Source organism: Eleutherodactylus coqui, chromosome 3 (assembly GCF_035609145.1).
Source record: "Eleutherodactylus coqui strain aEleCoq1 chromosome 3, aEleCoq1.hap1, whole genome shotgun sequence".
In the NCBI taxonomy this organism is placed as follows: Eukaryota; Metazoa; Chordata; class Amphibia; order Anura; family Eleutherodactylidae; genus Eleutherodactylus; species Eleutherodactylus coqui.
In genome coordinates, this window is record NC_089839.1 from 200,065,544 (window position 1) to 200,085,165 (window position 19,622).

The 19,622-nt window shown below is 44.9% G+C and overlaps 1 protein-coding gene across 1 annotated transcript in view; it reads left to right on the top strand.

Moving 5' to 3' along the window:
* Nucleotides 1-333: 333 nt before the first annotated feature.
* The window catches only part of LOC136621326 (NUAK family SNF1-like kinase 1), a 37,226-nt gene continuing 17,937 nt past the window's right edge, over nt 334-19,622 (top strand). Inside the window, exons 1-3 of the mRNA XM_066596760.1 lie at nt 334-993; nt 12,775-12,895; nt 17,320-17,471. Of these exons, the coding sequence (XP_066452857.1) occupies nt 724-993; nt 12,775-12,895; nt 17,320-17,471 (543 nt within the window). The 5' untranslated portion in view covers nt 334-723. The remainder of the gene's footprint in view (nt 994-12,774; nt 12,896-17,319; nt 17,472-19,622) is intronic.

The following is a 19,622-nucleotide window of genomic DNA, read 5'->3' on the forward strand; positions in this document are numbered from 1 at the left end:
CAGCCTTCAAATAGAATGTCTTTAGACATCAGACAGTGGATTGGAAAGGGTTAACAGTACATGAGCTTCAAGTTACTGCAGTTGCCAAACTCCTACAGATAATCTTATAATGCTTTTCACTGATATCTGCAGTCACATTACTATTATTATTATATAGTACATATCCCATATCTGCTCTGCATTTACAACACCCCGCAGCAGCAGGTAGAAGCCGAGGCGATGGTAACATCACTCATCCTCCCAGGGAGGAGGCCTCTCCCACTTCCCAAATCTGTCTCCTCCCAGTCATACTATGAGAATGCAAGGCCAGGCTCCAGCTCAGTCCATGCTGACTGCCAGGGGATCACACACAGAGAACCACAGCTCAGCAGCAAGTGGAAGAGAATGCTTGCTGCCTGCAGCCCATAGCAGCTGCTGAGGGGAGACAGTTGCCTGCTCAGACAGGGTTAGCCTGCAAGGGGGGTAAAGAAGTAGAGGAACAGCTCTGGTACATGTAACCCCCAGATCCTGCTCCAGGTAGCGCTGTGACAGGATTTGGGCACTTTGTTAATTGAAGGTGACAACTTTTGCAACCTAAGTAATTGTAGCTTTTGCACTCGGATAATACTGTATATCTCTAATATTTTGGTAATTTATTAGAATTATTTAATATTGTTTTGCATATCTAATTAGCAAAATATTATTTTTTTTTTGCAATTGCTGCTAATACAAGTGACTGATGCCATGACTGGGGTGACCAGGGAGGACAGTGCAGGGGAAGGGGTCATGTTGGGTGGCAAAGTAGCAAATGGGCATAGAAAAGAAGAGGAGAGGTCCCTTAGTTGGGACAGGTGTGACCCCTGCAGGGTGTCCGATGCTGCTCCTATGTCAGGTGCCATAAAGAAGCAGCATCACAAGCACAGTATTAAACCCCGCTACCGGATGCTGGAGACGCTTGGAAGAGGAACGTATGGGAAAGTGAAGAGGGCAGTGGATAAAAGCACTGGCATGATGGTAAGTGCAGCTCACGGTTCATTTGTATGTTGTGTTTCCCATTAATGGGTGATGCAGATGTAGTGGAGCTGAATGTGTCATAAACCTGCAAGCGTAGTGATGCAATGCAGCTTTATTGCAATACGCATCGCGCTCGCAGGCAGAAATTGCAGATTTGCACGTGTGATATCTGTTTGAGTTTCTCGGACTGATATTGCACTCGCCCATGCAAAAGAAGCCATAGCAGTAGCGGATATATCTGACACCTCTTATCCCCCACTGTAGAAAGTTTTTATTTGTTTTCTTCCCGCCAGACCTTGTTAGGGTGTATGGAGGCTGCATATTATACGTGTATTTCTCACACGCGTAATACGCAGTCATAAAAGCCCATTGATTTGTGTGTGTGTGTGTGTGTGTTCTCAGCTGTATAAAAAACCGCAGCATGTCCTATTTTTATGCATATTACAGGCTATGGCGGTTCAATGTGCATAGTAAATAAAGTGTGTAAGGACTTCTTAACCTGGGTATATGTATTTTTGCGCATTCACCAACGTTACATATTTGCGCTATGTACTAGGCTTATTTTGTGCGCGTGAGAAATGCGTGTGCAAAAAAAGGGGTAATCATTGGGTCCTTCTCTCTGCATGTTGCACACGCAAGGACTTTGTACAAACAGAATATACACGTGTGAATGGGCCCTTAGTAGTTCCTTGACATGTAGCCTTGTGTGAGTCACCGTTATAATGGTGTCCTGCAGTGAACTACTAAGCTAATTTCTCGGAGGCGTTGGCTATTAGTGTTCGCTCCATCTCACCTCTAAAGCCATGCATACAGCGTCTGATAACTCTGCTTCCAGCACCCTTGTAAGGGTTGTCAATAGCCTGTAAAGGCACACTCTTCGCACCGCTTATCTGATCAGCGGTATATATTTAGGATTTTGGCTTGTAGAGAACACTCTCCGATTTTCTGCAGACAATTCTCAAATTGACAATGTTCAGTGATTACAAACTGACAAATCTCCAGAACTGAGCTGGAATGCAATGAGAATGAGGACAGTCCGCCGCGCAGCGCGCCTCGTCCTTGCCAACTTAAATAAATAGTTTGGCACAGATGTAAAAACTAAGTCAGCTGATAGTCTTGCATCCTTGTGCCTTTAAAAATAGACCAAATCCTCAGACCCCAGACCAGAACAGCTGTTTAAGACGTAGAAACTGACAGTAAAGACTTGTGTGCTAGTGGATAAGGTGGCAAGCGTGTGCGACAGATGGTAGAATAATACCAGCCTGAGGCTGGCGGTAGGTATGACATCAAAGTCATGCAAAGTTGGTCTGGTCCTAGAGGAGTAGCTCGAAGCTCTTGGGACCTAAAGCAAAATATGCAGAAGGTCCTCCAAAATTAGCAGACATGATTCAGGGTGATATCAATGGGAGCTGTGCCTGCAGTTACAAGCATCAGCCACTAGACAGGAGTCGGAGCCACCTGCTTCCCCTCTGACCCCTGTATGTTGTGGCGCCGATGGCATGTGCCGTTCAGCTGATTGTCAAGGTTCCTGAGTGATGGACACCCAGCCGATCAACTATTGATGACCTATCCTGCGGACAGCCCCTATAAAGCACCTGTCTGCTGTTTTACTGCATCCAATCAGGCTTAAAGGGATTTTGCCAAGATACATAGTTATCCCCTTTCCAACTTTCTAATGGGTGGGGTTGGACCATTAGGACCCTCACCGATCAGGAGAACAGTTCCCACAGGAATGGAGCGGCTGTCATGCATTAATTTTAATGGGAGCATTTTATTCATGTGGGGGCCTTCGTTCTTGGGATCAGTAGGGTATCATTGGTTGGATCCCCACTGATTAGATTAACCCCTTTTAACGGGATAGGGTATAACTTTCTATTTTGGCATAACCCCTTTAAATTAAAAAAAAAACAAAAAAACTGGTTACCGTGGGCAACCAATCTGCTGTGGTTTATGATGATTCAGATTATTTTACTGGATTAGGCCGCCTGCAGACGAGCGGAAATCCCGCCGCGGGATTTCCGCCGCTGAAAGTCTGCATAGGAGTGCATTACAATACGCACTCCTATGCAGACGGCCGCGGTTTGGCCGCGCGAAATCTCGCGCGGCAAACAGACCGCGGCATGTTCTAATTTTCTGCGGGGCACGCACTCACCTGGCCGCCGGCTCCGGTCTGCGCATGCGCCGGCTGCGCGGCAGCTGGCACATCAAAGAGCCGGGGCCGCCAGGCGCGGGTGAGTACGCGCTCGTCCCTGCAGGCTCTGGGGTCGGATCGCGCGGCGAGATTTCTCGCTGCCGGATTCGACCCGCTCGTCTGCAGGCGGCCTAAGGGTAAATTCACACCTGTGTTAGGGTCAGTTCAGGGTTTCTGTCTCTCTGCTCTGATTTTGGAGCAGAGAAATAAACTGACCCATCTTTCTTTTTTTTTTTTCCCCTATTGATTTTCAATGGAGTTTAAAAAAAATGGAAAGGTTTCAATTTGCTTCTCTTCCATAAGGATTCGTTTTTCTTTACATTTCTCTGCTACAAAAATGAAGGCAAAGAGTTGAAAACCCTGAACTGACCCTAACGCAGGTGTGAATTCTCCCTTACTGTAATTTCTGGACTGTCAGATGTCCTAATACAATTTTCCTGTACACATTTTTAATCCCATAATCTGCATAAATAAGCAACTCTGTGAATTTAAAGTGGTGTTTTTTTGTTGTCATGTCAGTGTTGCACCACCCACGAATGAACTACAGTAAACTTGGGAGTAATTATTTCTCAAGTCGTCAGCCTACGCAGATGTTTCATATGTAAAGATAAATGTGTAATGCTGAAAACAAGAATTCCACAAAATGTGTCATACGGTACACTGTGCAGGAACGGGGCGCTGACTCGTCTAAACACGCTCGGCGGCCGTGCCCACGTGTGCCTGTCATACAGCTGCACTGTGTCAAAAGCCAGACAAAATGCAAAAGCATCATGCCCCAAATCCGAGAAATCTTGTGCCTCGAGTCGTCTTCTGTCTGGAAGTTGTGTTCATCCGACTACTAGTTCTATCTACTTATGGGAAACTTGTTATGTCTGTAGCCAAAGCTGGAATAGCCTGGACTTCCCTTGGGTCCAGAATGGCGCGTGTACGGTGGCTGTACACATTAGATCACAGCCGATGTGGGAGAATCGTGGCTTATCGCTCCCGCACAACTAGTGTCTTTATATGGGAACAAGTGGTTGGCAATAGCAAGAATTCTGATATGGGTGCAGTTTTGGTGAATGATACAAGTTGCGCCCCAACCCCCTTGACTCATAACGAGACCTTGAGGTCCCACCACAGCTCACAGGCGACTAATGGAATAGCAGCGCATTTTATTTCAGACTTTCTCCCTGAGAGACCTTTCACGCGGGACATAATCTATCCGTACGGACAATTTTGCGCTACAATGTTATCCCTATGGGGCTTGAATTCCGGACCTGTTTGCGCAATTTTACTTAAACTGCAAGATTAAATTCTGCAGCAGAAACGTTTTTTTGCTGCAGAATTAGGGGCATCTGGTTGGGGATTTCTAACATAGAAGAAATGCAATTAACCCTTTCCAATCCACTGTCGGACCTCTGAAGACATTATGATTTAAGGCTGTACAGCTCCGATGTTGGAAGACCCCTGTTGGGGTTCTCTTACTGTATATTGCCAGCCTCTCTGCTGTCAGAGCCTATCCAACGTGTCACCTCATGCAGTACTGGCTTTAGCCAGCATATAGCGCTGTTGTATAATGGCAGAAAAAGAGTAAGCCCCCCCTAGGAAAACCAGAATACAAATTGGATTGGAAAGGGTTAAAGTTTGCGGAATTGATTACAAAAAATTTTGCAAGACGTTCCGCAGAATTCGATCTGCAACTAAAGGCTGCTTCCCATGAGTGCAGGTGTGCATACGCTTGCGATGGCATGGCACAATAGTGCTGCGAAGCGAACGCTATTGCTTACGTATCCGCACATCTTTCTTTTCTGCGCTGCTGAGCCCATTCACATCGACACGGGACACGCCTGCACTGTGATTGAACAAGCTAAGCAGCTTAATGAGTCCCCCGTGTTATAAATTAACATAGCGAAATTGCGCAGTTCAGTGCAGAAGAAGTGCGCATTTGCCATAGGCTCCTATAGTAATTTGCTATGCATTTATGCACAAAATGGGTCATGTTGTGTATATTTTCAAGCATGTGAAAATTCTGCACAGAAACAGACTGTAAGGGAACACATTGAAATCAATGGGCTCTATTCCTTTTTTTGTGTCCGTGCGTGCGCGCGCTAAATGGCCCGTCTGCAAAATCCCTAATTGACAAAATCCACGTTTGCATTGTGTCTTGTGTGAAAGGTCCTCCAGGCTTTTCTACCCTCACAAGGTGAGGTTTATATCGACTGCTATGACCATCCATTAATCCGGAATATCTGCTAATCCAGCACCTGCTATTTCTGTTGACAGCAGATTAAAAAAATGTAGCTGCATGCGTTTTCCCCAATGCACTTCTGATGGGAAGATCAAAGCGGCCCCATTTGGTTTATCTTAACAGCATGAGACTTTCCTTCGGTTCTCTTTCACTGTTTTCCCACCTTCATTTTCTCCGTATTCTCGGCCCAGAATGTGCTAGAAGGAATCTGAATGACTTCAGCCGCTGCCAACATTCCTGCAGAATTCCCAGAGCAGGCAAAGCATTTTATAGAAAGAATTATTAGAATCTGAGATTCCTGGGGGAATAGACAGGAAAACTTTCTCTTTCATGAATGGTGGTCCATGAGATGGTCGGCGGTGCAGATGTGCATGCTCCGCAGGCTGAAGATTCCAGATTTAAAGGGACAGACACAATACATTTGCATGCTGTGAGAATGGCACCGATCTGGACCCACGTGTACGATAATAACATATGCTGCTAAATACTAGCAAGAAGCTGAGCCCCACCCCGCACCCTCGCCCCTTGCCCGTAATTATATAAAAGTAACCTACTCTCCGTGGTGCTGGTGCCACGGCATTTATCAGGCGACGTCCTGTAACCTGTCACATGGGCTTCTAATGTTCCCATTAGAAGTGACTACATGACTGCTGACGTCACTGTTAAGGTTGTTAACGTTGGACAGGTAGACTTCACCGCTGACTTCTATGTGAAGCGCTGAGTGGGCAGCATTTAAACTTGGCAAGAATCTCGCAATCTTTCGGGGGGGGGGGGTTTTGGGGGGGGTTGTTTTTTTTTTCTTTGATAACGAAACATGAATGGTAAATGATTTTTTTACACTGCACGATTATCACTGAACAAGAAGTGAATGATTCTCAATGATGATCTGCCAGTCTAAACATTCTGCTGAAGTGCGAACAACTACAAACGAATTAGAGGCGACTTCACTCGCTCTTGCACTCGTTCAAACAAGAATCGACTTGTGTAAAAGGGGTATTATCTAGCACTGCTCCTGAGATTCCCCTCTAAAACTGCTGTAGAGATCTGTAGCTCAGCCACATATTTCTGCCATGGGTTTTGCCACAGTGTTAAGCCTTTGTGAATGGGCAAAATCCGGGTATGGAATTTCTGACACAGAACCGCTTAAGAAGTGGTTTGTGTCACATATTGAAACTAGGACTCATTCACTTAATTTTGGCAAAACTGCAGTACCTAATGTGGCCACTGAAGAAAAATGGCACTGTTTCTGGAAAAAAAATAGACCCTTGAAATATGACCAGAAAGCCTGCGCTTTCCATAGCAATGCTATGGAAAGCGTTCACTGCGTTCGCCGCGGGGAACAAAATGAAAATTTGCCCGTAGACAGGCAGCCTAAAGGTTTAGACTGATGATGCAGGTTCCCATGTGTAAGAGGAATGATAATTTCAGAATGGATTATTAGATTTGTGACCAGTTTTAGGCAATATACCTGCAGCGGATTGCAATGTATTGTTCCCGTATAACTCTGGGATATGGGTAATGAGTGAAAAGTTTGGACCGATTATATCTGGGGGAAGGGGGGGGGGGGGGGATTGTGTAGAATAGAGGTCATACGGGGCACAGAGTTATGTTACATTTATAGCCCAGAATTCCTCATGAATGAGATGGGTCTCCTACAGAGAAGTATCTGCGCCCCTTATCGCATGATGCAGCGGACGCACTGATTGTAGGAGGATGTGGTTAAGTGTCTCAGAAGCAGCTGAGTTGTCTTTTTATCAGGCTACAGATAAAAGCTTCCTAGAGCTGCAAGTCATAGACCACCAGAAGAACATCTGTTCCGACGTTGTTCCAGCAGCAGGTCAGCTGCACGTGTACCGGACTACCACCGGGGGGCGCTATAAATATTTATAAATATGCTAATATTCACTAAAAGCTTAGAATAATATAGATTTTCTTGGCAATTGCTTAGCGTGGCTAAACTGTAAAGGGACCCTAAAATTTATGGAACCAGTCCACATGAAAAAGGGCAATCTGCATAGCCCCATTAAAATATATGGGGATATGTGCTGTCCGTAAATGAACATTGACTACAGATGGCCCCAAATCCGCCAGTGTGTCAGAAGACTAAGGTTGACACTACTATTAGAGGACAGGACAAACTGATTTGGGTTGCACCTTCTCCATGGACTCCATATAGTCACTATGCCTGCCCCTATTACAGTCCTTACTACATAAAGCAGTTCTCTCTCCAACTTGCCGCTTTCTAAACTACCACTTCCAGCATGCCTGACAGTGTAATGGGCTGTTTGTGGGCAACTGATATGAGCTGTTCATGCCCGGCTCTACCGCTGCATATATTTATGCACCAGTCTCTTGCTGCTTGCGACGCACTTGGTAAGTAACATTGTGCCAACACTGAGAGGGAAGGAAGCAGCTGCAATATAAATACAAAATAACATTGCAGAATTCCGAACAGAATAAGACCCAAAGCAAGTAAGTTATCTAGAAGCCAAGACTGATGGCAACCTCTATGGTATTACAGCCGCCTGCATTATGTGAGAGGGGCAACCAGCCATTCCTTACAACTGTCTATTGATACGGTCAGTCACTGTGATTCCTTATAGCCATAATACAACTGTACATTCAAAAGTTCAGTTTTATGTAAATGCAACTTTCTAAACATTCAGTTCCTCTCTATTCCAGACCTCTGCTTGCTTCTAGTAAATAGAAACATTCTTCTCAAGATCTAATACTTCTTACAGCTGAGGGTTTGTTAGTTATATCCAGTCTAGGCAAACCTCTGAGTTACAGTTGGAATCAAAACTATGTAGCTGTCAGTCAACAAAGCCCTAGCCAGTCCAGGTATTTGATGTGTTTTAACTGAAGCACACCTGATACAACTAAGTAAGCCCTTGATTAGTTACATCAGGTGTGCTTAAGACAAAACTTAATTTGCAAATGTCTGCTCTTTAGTCTCTCTGCAAGGGGAGGTGGCGGCACGGGGCGGGAGCTAGTTTGCTAAACTCCCACCCTCTCTCTGCCCCTTGCTGAAGCCAGCAATGGGAAGGGGTGGAGCTTATCCATGCCCACTGCCATTGCAAACAGCCAGCAAGGGGTGGAGAGGAGCAGGAAATGGGGTGGCGTTTAGCAGTCCTGCTGCTAAACTTGCTCCCTTCTCCGGCAACTGTCATAGGCTCCCATAGAAGTCTATGCAGCTGCCGTCAGCGTAAAAGCGCATGGCCGAAATGCACCATCTTGGCCGGGTGCTTCTACACCGTAGAAATACGCCCACGTGCACTGATGCATTGTAAACCAATGCATCAGAGGGGCAGCATATATCAGTCGGGCATGTGAATCCAGCCCTAGGAAGGATTCTATTCAGGGGGTTAAATACGGCAATCTGCAAGCTGCACCAGTCAGTAAGACCTCGTTCACATGTTCACGGTTTTCACACATTACAGGCGCGTGAAAAATCGCTTCGAATGGATTCCTATAGAAGTGTTCACACAAAAGAATTTTAGTCGCGCAAAAAGCTCTCACCAATCAAAGATAGAACATGGATTGTAAATTTTCATCTAAGGTCCGTGGTGTGAGAAAAGATAGGACCTGACTAAGGATGAGCGAATATACTCGCTAAGGCACTACTCGCTTGAGTAATGTGCCTTAGACGAGTACCTCCCTGCTCATCCATAAAGATTCGGGGACTGCCGCGGCTGACAGGTGAGTCGCGGCGGGGAGCAGGGGAGAGAGAGATCTCCCCTCCGTTCCTCCCCCGCAGCTCCCCGCCCCGCGGCGGCCACCGAATCTTTAAGGACGAGCAGGGAGATACTCGTCTAAAGCACATTACTCGAAAGAGTAGTGCCTTAGCGAGTATACTGGCTCATCCTTAGACCTGACCTATCTTTGGTGCATGTTTTCCATAGACTCCTATGGGAGCTGGAATCCACGCACCTCCGATCGTATGAACAGGCTAATTAAAATAGCTGGAATTCACGCGATCGTTAGTGCAGTATAGCTGCTATCTTTTCACGCACTTATACTGCGTGAAAACCGCACTTGTGTGAACAAGGCCTAAGGCCTCCTTCCCACGAGCGTGACGGGGTCCGCCGCGTAATATTACGCAGTGAAGCCCGTCACGGCGCCCCCCAGAGCCCCTATACTTACCTGCGGGAGATAGCGTGAAATCGCTTCCCCGCCCACCACCGCCGCGTCACCGCCCGTCACCGCCCACCACCGCCGCGTCACCGAGCGTGTCACGTGACGCGGCCGGCCGCGTCACGTGACGCGGCCGGTCGCGTCATTTGGCGTCAGATGACGCGCGGCGGTGGGCGGGAAAGCGTTTTTTCACGCTATCTCCCGCTGGTTACAGCGGGAGATAGCGTGAACGGACGGCTTCCATTGACTGCAATGGAAGCCGTCAGTGCGTACAGCCCGTCCTCACCCGCAGAAAATAGAGCATGCTGCGGGTGAGGACGGGAGAAATCGCGGTGCGTAATTCCGCGCTGGAATTACGCATCGTGAGCATTGTGCTATTAGGTTCAATAGAACCTAATAGCTGCGGGCAACGCAGCGGATTTTCGCCGCGAATTACGCGGCGGAAATCCGTTCGTGGGAAGGAGGCCTAAAAGTGATGAATTTGGAGAAACCGCTTGTTATATAAGTTGTGTGCATTTAAATTTTGTTTTTGCTCATTTTCTTTGCAGACAGATGAAAGTAAACTTGGCAAACAAACAGAATTTGCAATGGTTGTTGAAAAATGTTGATTGCGACTGTAAATGCATCATCAGCACAAATCTCTCTCCTGGCCTGATAGTTTGCTACAATGTATCAGTCCGGGGATTGCCTAAACTAGATGCAATTGTAACAAAACTCATCTGTACATCAGATATATACTTGGGCTTTATTCACACGGGCGTTGCAATTTTCTGCCGCCCGCATCATGGCTGAAAAATCGCATGAACAAGAAAAAAGCCATGACTAAGTCAGATCCCAATCTCACGTTTTCTCGCCTCCATGCACACGACTGAATGCAGCGTATATACACCGCATCCTGGAATCCCATCAGCCGGGGCTGGGGAGAAGGAAGGGTAAGAGTTTGGCGATGCTAAACTCACTTCCCCTTGCTTCGCCGGCTGATGAAACGTTTGCGTGAATGGTGCTTTGGGATGCATTTACACGGATGAGAGTGATATTGGTCCGCGAAACTTGGACAGATATTGCACTTATAAACCTGCGATAGAAGTTTGGCTTTAAACATGATCTGTGTGCTGCTGTTTACCGTCTCGTGCTGTTTACTAGGACCTTGTGACTGGACAGTGATTGCAAAACCAAGGTAAAATTAGACACGAGTGCTGACTGTTATATAACTATCGGGTCTTGTGGTCTGGACTCGCATTGTGTCTGCAGAGCCCAAATGTTCCCTCTCTAATGTTACCGATATTGTAGCGCGTGATGTTTTTGAGTTTGTAAACCTCGTCAGCAGCTTGAAACAGTACAGAAGGGTTATAAGAAGAGCAGCTGATGTAATGGTGCTTTTACACTTGCCCCCGGGGTTTGGGGAGCAGGAAAGGGGAATCCCTGCAGCCAAACGGTTCCATCTCTGGGCGGAACTGAACAGCGCCAGGCGGACCCATTGACTACGATGGGGTCCATCTAATTTCTGTCCGGTTTTGGGACAGAAGGAAAGGCGTTGCATGCAGCGCTTTTTCTCCTGGTATTTGCAGCTGGATCTGCGACAGGACCCCCTACCACCCTAACTCACACCTACCTAGATCAATGCATGTAGAGGTTTTCAGCGCTGCGATTATGGAGGGAATGGAATTCTTGTCTTTTGTCAGTCATCTCATGGTTTTATGTAGATCAAGCCTTAACATTGTACAATATTATGAAAAGTAGGGTTGAGGGACCCCAGTTGAGATAAGTGTCCATTCTGACCTAATCCTGCTTGCAAAACGGATGGGTTGGCTAGCAATCCGCAGCAAATACATTGTTATAATGTATCAGTGCAGATGAAATACTGGAGTCTGGAATGTCAAACTAGCTGGATATGTCTAGCCTTGTCTAAATAATGGCAAACTCTAAACTGTGTGAAAAGGGCTACGCAGCGGCATAACTAGAAGCTATTGGGCCCGGGTGTGAAATCTGTAACTGGGACCTCAATCTACCATGTACTATTTATAATACTCATGTATTTTTATGTGATAGAGGGGCTTTAGGCCTCATGTCCACGGGGAAAAGAAGAACTAAGATCCGCAGCGGATCACCCGCATGCGGATCCGCGCCCCATTGGAATGCATTGACCACCCGCGGGTAGATAAATACCCGCGGATGGTCAATAAAACTGAATTTAAAAAATTCTGGAGCATGGAAAAAAAAAAATGGACATGCTCCATTTAGGTGTGGGTCTCCCGCGGGCTTCTATTGAAGCCTATGAAAGCCGTCCGGATCCGCAGGAGACCCGCGCCTGAATTAAACTCGCCTGCTCCGGGCGATGCAGATCTTCCTTCCTTCCTTCGCGGCCGGAAACTTCTTTCTTCGGCCCGACGGATGTGCCCAGTGCATGCGTGCGGCACGCAGCCGACGTGCCGAGCACATCCGCCAGGCCGAAGAAAGAAGATCCGGCCGCGACGGAGAGATCAGGCCGCGAAGAAGGGAAGATCCGGAGCATGCGGAGAGGTGAGTAATTCCTATTTTCAGCTCTCATGTCCGCGGAGCAGGAGGGGCCCGCTACTGGTTCTCCATGGAGAATCCGTAGCGGGCCTGATTTTTCCCGTGGACATAAGGCCTTAGTGTCCCTCAAGGCTTCAGAGCCTGCTAGAGACTACTAACTCTGCATCCTCTATTACTACGCCCCTGGGCAGTTTTCAGTCTCTTAAGTCGATTGTGATGCAATCCTTTTACCATCTATTTATAAGGGAAGTATAATTGGTAGGGTCTCGCCGCTGAGACACACACCACCTCTGAGAATAGGGGGCCCATTTACCCCTCTTCTCACTGCTGGCTTGCTACACCCACCTGCAATGATGTGGAGATGAAATGGAGTGGCGGTCAGCTATCTTCTACACTTCCATTGAAGATGAATGGAGCCTCACCTCACATGTGCAATAGCCACTCCATCCAGTCTTCTCTTCACTGCAAGGGGTGCAGTGAGGAGGAGAGGGGAGCACAGGACCCCAGTTCTCATGATCAGGCTTTTAGTACATATTCTATCAAATGATTAGGCAATAAGTTGATTGTGCTTCCAACACTTTTGTGTAGACCAGGAAGTTTTTCAGCAAGTGGAATTCTTGAAAACGAAAGTTACAGAACTTTATGCAATAACACAGGGATCATCTGCTGACTAATTGCCATATAATGTTAGTTGTTTTATTTATTTTTTTAGGTTGCTGTGAAGTCCATTCAAAAACACAAGATCACAGATGAGCTGGACAGGGTCCATCTTCAACGAGAGATTGAGATCACAGCACTGCTGAAACATGAGCATGTTATAAAGGTCTTTGAAGGTCAGTGAAGGCCTGGGGCATATGTCATAGAGTGCGTCAGAGGCAGAGGATTCCCCGGGGCACCACAGATCTCTTCATTTAATAGGATTAAGTAGCTTAATTGTTCACAGGGACTCGTGTCTGGCATAAAAGGAGCAAATCATTCTTACTGACACACGCCGGAATTCTTCTAGAGATTTTGTGAAGCTCTGCAAAAAGTTTACTTCACTTGTCTTGTACTAAAATTGAGTTCCAGTACAATGCTCTAGTTTCATGCAGAGCAGTATCCAAAATATAATGGTTGCCTTTTATCAGACCCTCATATCTATCTGCAGCTGCTACTGTTCACAGAAAATCTGTGCTGAGGTTGCAGTTGCTTCTGATGGTTGGTGTCTGGGTGATTCAAAGGCGCCTCAGCGATTATAAGAAAACGGCAGCGCTAGAAATCAGCAGTGCCGATTGTGATATGGAAAAAGATATCAGTCACTCAGTTAGTTACAAGAATATAACTACTATATTCTTCTACATAGGGGGTAGTATTATAGAACTACTATAATACTACCCCCTATGTAGAAGAATAGAACTACTATAATACTGCCCCCTATGTAGAAGAGTAGAACTACTCTAATACTGCCCCCTATGTGTAGGAATATAACTACTATAATACTACCCTCTATGTATAGGAATATAACTACTATAATACTGCTCCCTTTGTACAAGAATATAAGTACTATAATACTGCACCCTTTGTACAAGAATATAAGTACTATAATACTGCACCCTTTGTACAAGAATATAAGTACTATAATACTGCACCCTTTGTACAAGAATATAAGTACTATAATACTGCCCCCTATGTACAAGAATATAACTACTATAATACTGCACCCTTTGTACAAGAATATAAGTACTATAATACTGCCCCCTATGTACAAGAATATAACTACTATAATACTGCCCCTATGTACAAGAATATAACTACTATAATACTGCCCCTATGTACAAGAATATAACTACTATAATACTGCCCCTATGTACAAGAATATAACTACTATAATACTGCCCCCTATGTACAAGAATATAACTACTATAATACTGCCCCCTATGTACAAGAATATAACTACTATAATACTGCCCCCTATGTACAAGAATATAACTACTATAATACTGCCCCCTATGTACAAGAATAGAACTACTATAATACTGCCCCCTATGTACAAGAATAGAACTACTATAATACTGCCCCCTATGTAGAAGAGTAGAACTACTCTAATACTGCCCCCTATGTGTAGGAATATAACTACTATAATACTACCCTCTATGTACAGGAATATAACTACTATAATACTGCTCCCTTTGTACAAGAATATAACTACTATAATACTGCCCCTATGTACAAGAATATAAGTACTATAATACTGCCCCCTATGTAGAAGAGTAGAACTACTCTAATACTGCCCCCTATGTGTAGGAATATAACTACTATAATACTACCCTCTATGTACAAGAATAGAACTACTATAATACTGCCCCCTATGTAGAAGAGTAGAACTACTCTAATACTGCCCCCTATGTGTAGGAATATAACTACTATAATACTACCCTCTATGTATAGGAATATAACTACTATAATACTGCTCCCTTTGTACAAGAATATAAGTACTATAATACTGCTCCCTTTGTACAGGAATATAACTACTATAATACTGCTCCCTTTGTACAAGAATATAAGTACTATAATACTGCTCCCTTTGTACAAGAATATAAGTACTATAATACTGCTCCCTTTGTACAAGAATATAAGTACTATAATACTGCTCCCTTTGTACAAGAATATAAGTACTATAATACTGCTCCCTTTGTACAAGAATATAAGTACTATAATACTGCTCCCTTTGTACAAGAATATAAGTACTATAATACTGCTCCCTTTGTACAAGAATATAAGTACTATAATACTGCTCCCTTTGTACAAGAATATAAGTACTATAATACTGCTCCCTTTGTACAAGAATATAAGTACTATAATACTGCACCCTTTGTACAAGAATATAAGTACTATAATACTGCACCCTTTGTACAAGAATATAAGTACTATAATACTGCACCCTATGTACAAGAATATAACTACTATAATACTGCCCCTATGTACAAGAATAGAACTACTATAATACTGCCCCCTATGTACAAGAATAGAACTACTATAATACTGCCCCCTATGTACAAGAATAGAACTACAAGAATACTGCCTCTATGTACAAGAATATAGATACTATAAAGCTGCCCCTTCAATAATAAGCAATCTTATGACTTTGTGCATGATTTCTATCCTTTATTATCCGTTAAAGGGGTTGGTTGTACCACGTCATCCTCTATCCATAGGGATAGGGGTTATAACTTTAACTTTTATTTGTAGTGGTATGACTACTTGGACCTTCACCAATCCCCAGAATGGGTGTCTTGAAGGTCACTGCATGCATGGAGCGGAGGTCACACATGCGTGCTGCTGCTGCATTCATTTCAATGAGTGCCAGATATTGTCAACCACTTGTACTTGGCAATTTCTGACCTTCCCATTGAAATGAATGGAATGGTGGCACAAGCACTACTTCCACTCTGATTATGCGGAGATCTTCAGGACCCCTATTTTCAGGATTGGTGGAGGTCCGAGTGATCGTGTAGATGGGGGGTTAACTTTATAACGTGGCACAACCCCTTTTTTTTTTTTTTATAGTATAATCCTACAATTTGTCCCTTTTTAAAAACTGTGCCTTGTACATGTCTGACAAGGCTGCCAACACTGACAGTTACTAATGTAGCAGTGCGACTGTCAATGTGCTCTCGTCCCAGACCGTGACCAATTGTAACAGCAGAGACAGATTATAAGAGGAAGGATGCGTAAAATTTCATTTCACAGTCCATCATGGACAAACCGGTATGTGGGGTAGGGTGGATGTACAATACCTGGCTATTAAAGTATTGAGTGTCATGTATGATATATTCATCTCACGAAGTACTAAACTCTGACTGCTTCTCCGTAAAACTAAAGATCTATGCATCTTATTTAACACGGATTCCCCCACGGGGAGGCCACGTCCTTGTATTAGACAAGTGTAGAAATAGTAATTCCCTAATATACTCTTATTAAAGTGACCCTTCGAGACTGGAGAAACAAAGATGGCCACACCGCTTCTCTGACTACCTGATGTACACTGTGTATTAGCATTCCCATGTAGTCTTAAGGCACTACATGCTGCTCTGACTAGCCAGCACTCATCATGTGGCCAGCATGTTTAACCCCTTGGTGACCTGCCTGTCTATGCCTTAAGGACCAAGCGACATTTAGTTTCATTGCAAGAACCATAACAACTTGCTGACATAACTGTATGAGGGCTTGTTTTTTGTTGGGATGAGTTGTATATTTTAGGCTGCCTGTCCACAGGCGATGGTTCATTGCATTACCTGCAGTGATAATCTAGCCGCAGGTAACGCAATGAATGCTTACTATAGCGTTGCTATGGAAAGCGCAGCCGCGGCGTCTACGAGCAGAGAATCATAGCAATTCTCCCTGGTGAGCCTGTCTGTCAGATAGGCTCACCACAGAGAATGGACAGTGGCTCCCCCGCAGCGGAACCGGGGTCCTTAATGGCAGCCCTCTAGGGTACATATAATGTATTTGTAGAACTTTTACAAAATTTTTGGGGAGGGGGAGATGGAAACGCCCCCCTTCTTCCTTCCCAAAACTCTGCTATTGTTGTTGGGTTTTGTTTTCATGATGTTACGCATTCAGTAAAAATAGCACCATCTTTCTCATCTGGACCGGCATGATTACTAAAATACCAAGTTTATACAATTTTTTTTTTTTTTTTTTTACTATTTTAGAAAAATGTGAGTGGTTTGTGCTAAAGAAAAGCAATTAAATCCGTATTGATGCATTACAAGAACATAAACTTTTTATTTCTCTCTGGCAAGAGCTTGTTTTATTGGTACCATCCTGAGGTACATGTGACTTTTTTTTAAATTTGCTTGTTTTTTTGTTTTTTTTTGTGGAAGGCAAAGAAAATGGCACCTCTGGCATTTCTTTTTAAAATGTATTTTTATGGTGTCCAGCAAACGCGATAAATAACACTATTTTCATTGCTTGGGTTGTTACGGACACGGTGTTCAAAAAAAGGAACTTTTTTGATACTTTTTAAATTAACAGGATTACTGGGAATTACAGGAGGGGAGATGAGGGTGATGCAGTTTCTCTGTGTATGCAGTGAGAGGGGAGAGGGAGCAGCAGGTGGGAGAGATCAGAGAGAACCAAACAGAACTCTGACAAGTACTGTCATGGGATGGGACCCCCCCCCCCCCCCCCCCCCCCAAAAAAAAATAAAAATGATGTTAGGCATGCTTTAAAATTTTTCATTCTGAATATACCACCTTTCCCACTTCTCCTGTAGTGTTTGAGAGCACAGAGAAGATCATCATTGTCATGGAGTATGCCAGTAATGGAGAGCTGTACGACTTCATAAATAACAAGCACCAGCTCCCGGAGAGCGAAGCACGCAGGTTCTTCAGACATATTGTCTCTGCTGTTCACTATTGCCACAAGGTAAACTCCGAATACATAACCGTGTCATACAATGAACAGAACGCAATACAGTAAATGCATAATGCTGAACGGTGCACTAATAGTACCGATAATAGTTACTGTGCAAATAACAACACTATAGTGAGCATGTAATACCATACGGCCGGTGCATAACCGCACCATAAAGTGCCAAATGATGTCATACAGTGACATCCAAACTTCTTTTTTTTTTTTTTTGGACTTGAAGATGTGATTTTTCAATCACTAGGATAGTACACTGCATTACTTATGTATTGTATTCTACTAAACCTGTGACATCAGCCTATTAGACACTATGGGAGTTGCATGGCAGACATGAAGGACTTTGTCAGGGTTCCGGCTGCAATGCGAACAGCTTGCGATCGCACTATGGGATGCTAATTTGTGATAGTCTCTTATCATCTGCTTGCATGCTGCAGTTGCAATTGATTGTGGTATGTAAGTGGTTTAAAGGGTTTTTTCAGGGAAAATACTATTGATGACCTATCATTAAGATAGGTGATCAATAGTTGATCGGCTGTGGTCCATCGCTCAGGACCCCGACCGATCAGCTGAGCGGGCGCATGCTGTCAGCTCCACAAATACACAGAGGTCAGAGCATTGATTTCAATGAGTCGTGCCTGAAGTTACAAGCGCCAGACACTATATAGAGGTCGGCGCAGAGACTTCCGCTCCGATCTGTGTATTTGCGGCGCTGACAGTATGTGCCTGCTCAGCTGATTGATCCGGGCACCGAGCAATGGACCCCAGCCACTCAACTATTGATGAGCTATCCTGAAGATAAGTCATCAGTAGTATTTTAACTGCTAGGATCTGAGGTTTCTCCATTCCTAGCAGTTAAAGCAGGAGCCTGGCTGTCAGTAGTCTGCTAAACTACAGCCTTAAAAGGATGTATGTGCAGGTTTGAAGCCCATTACTTAGGTCAGTAAAAAGGCATATTGGCTGTCACTAAGGGGTTAACGTGTGACCAATTAGTGACCACTAACATGACTCCAGAACGGATGATATATTCGGCATGTCATTGCTGCAGTGAGCGAATGACTACCATGGTCACATGACAAGTACAGTGTGTCATTGCTATTGCCTAGAAAATTGCCTAGAGAGCCAGTGAGCCCCAAGACCATAGAATCAGTGCTGGAGGGAATATTTGAAATGCATGTAAAAAAAAGATGGAAATCCCATTAAAATAGCAAGACAGCCCTGTTCCCCTCACCAATAACTAAAATCTAGAGATGAGCGAGCATACTCGCTCAGGACAATTGCTCGATCGAGCAATGTCCTTACCGAGTATCTCCCTGCTCAGCAGAGAAGGTTCGGGTGCCGGCGCGGGTGACAGGTAAGTTGCAGGAGGGAGCGGGGGGAGGGGAGAGGGAGAGAGATCTCTCCCCTCCGTTCCTCCCCGATCTCCCGCGCCCACTGCCGGCAGCCGAATCTTTGCTCCCGAGCGGCAGGTACTCGCTAAGAGCAATGCTCGATCGAGCAATTGCCCTTAGCGAGTATGCTCGCTCATCTCTACTAAAATCCCTTTAAATCCTTATGTATGTGTAAATGTAAGCGGCCTCCTCGTAACATACAAGAGGCTGATTGCACTTTCGTAAGATAAAATCACAGAGGTGAGGGGAAAAAACAAAGACATTCACAGAAAAAGCCAAAAATACAATACCTGAAGGTCTGCAAAGCAGACACGGTCGCCATTGGCATGATCGCCATAAGGCAGGCACAATCGCCATCGGCACAATCGCCGTAGGGCAGGCGCAATGGCCGTGAGCCCTGGAGATATGCAGTCAGCCAGACAATAAAGTGGAGGAGCAGCTTGTTCTTGGCAGGCTAATATGTAGTCACCCACTCAACCCAGCCCAGATTGGGGAGGAGTGACTGCATATAATAGCCTGCACATGTGAACGATACCAAAGATGCCAGCCATAGATGGATGGTGACCCACCATACAGGATGGGTTGAGTGGGTGACTGCATATTAGCCTGCCAAGAACAAGCTGCTCCTCCACTTTGTCTGGCTGACTGCATATCTCCATTGCGCCTGCCCTACGGCAATGATGCCGATTGTGCCTGCCTTATGGCGATCGTGCCTATGGCGACCGTGTCTGCTTTGCAGACCTTCAGGTATTTTTGGCTT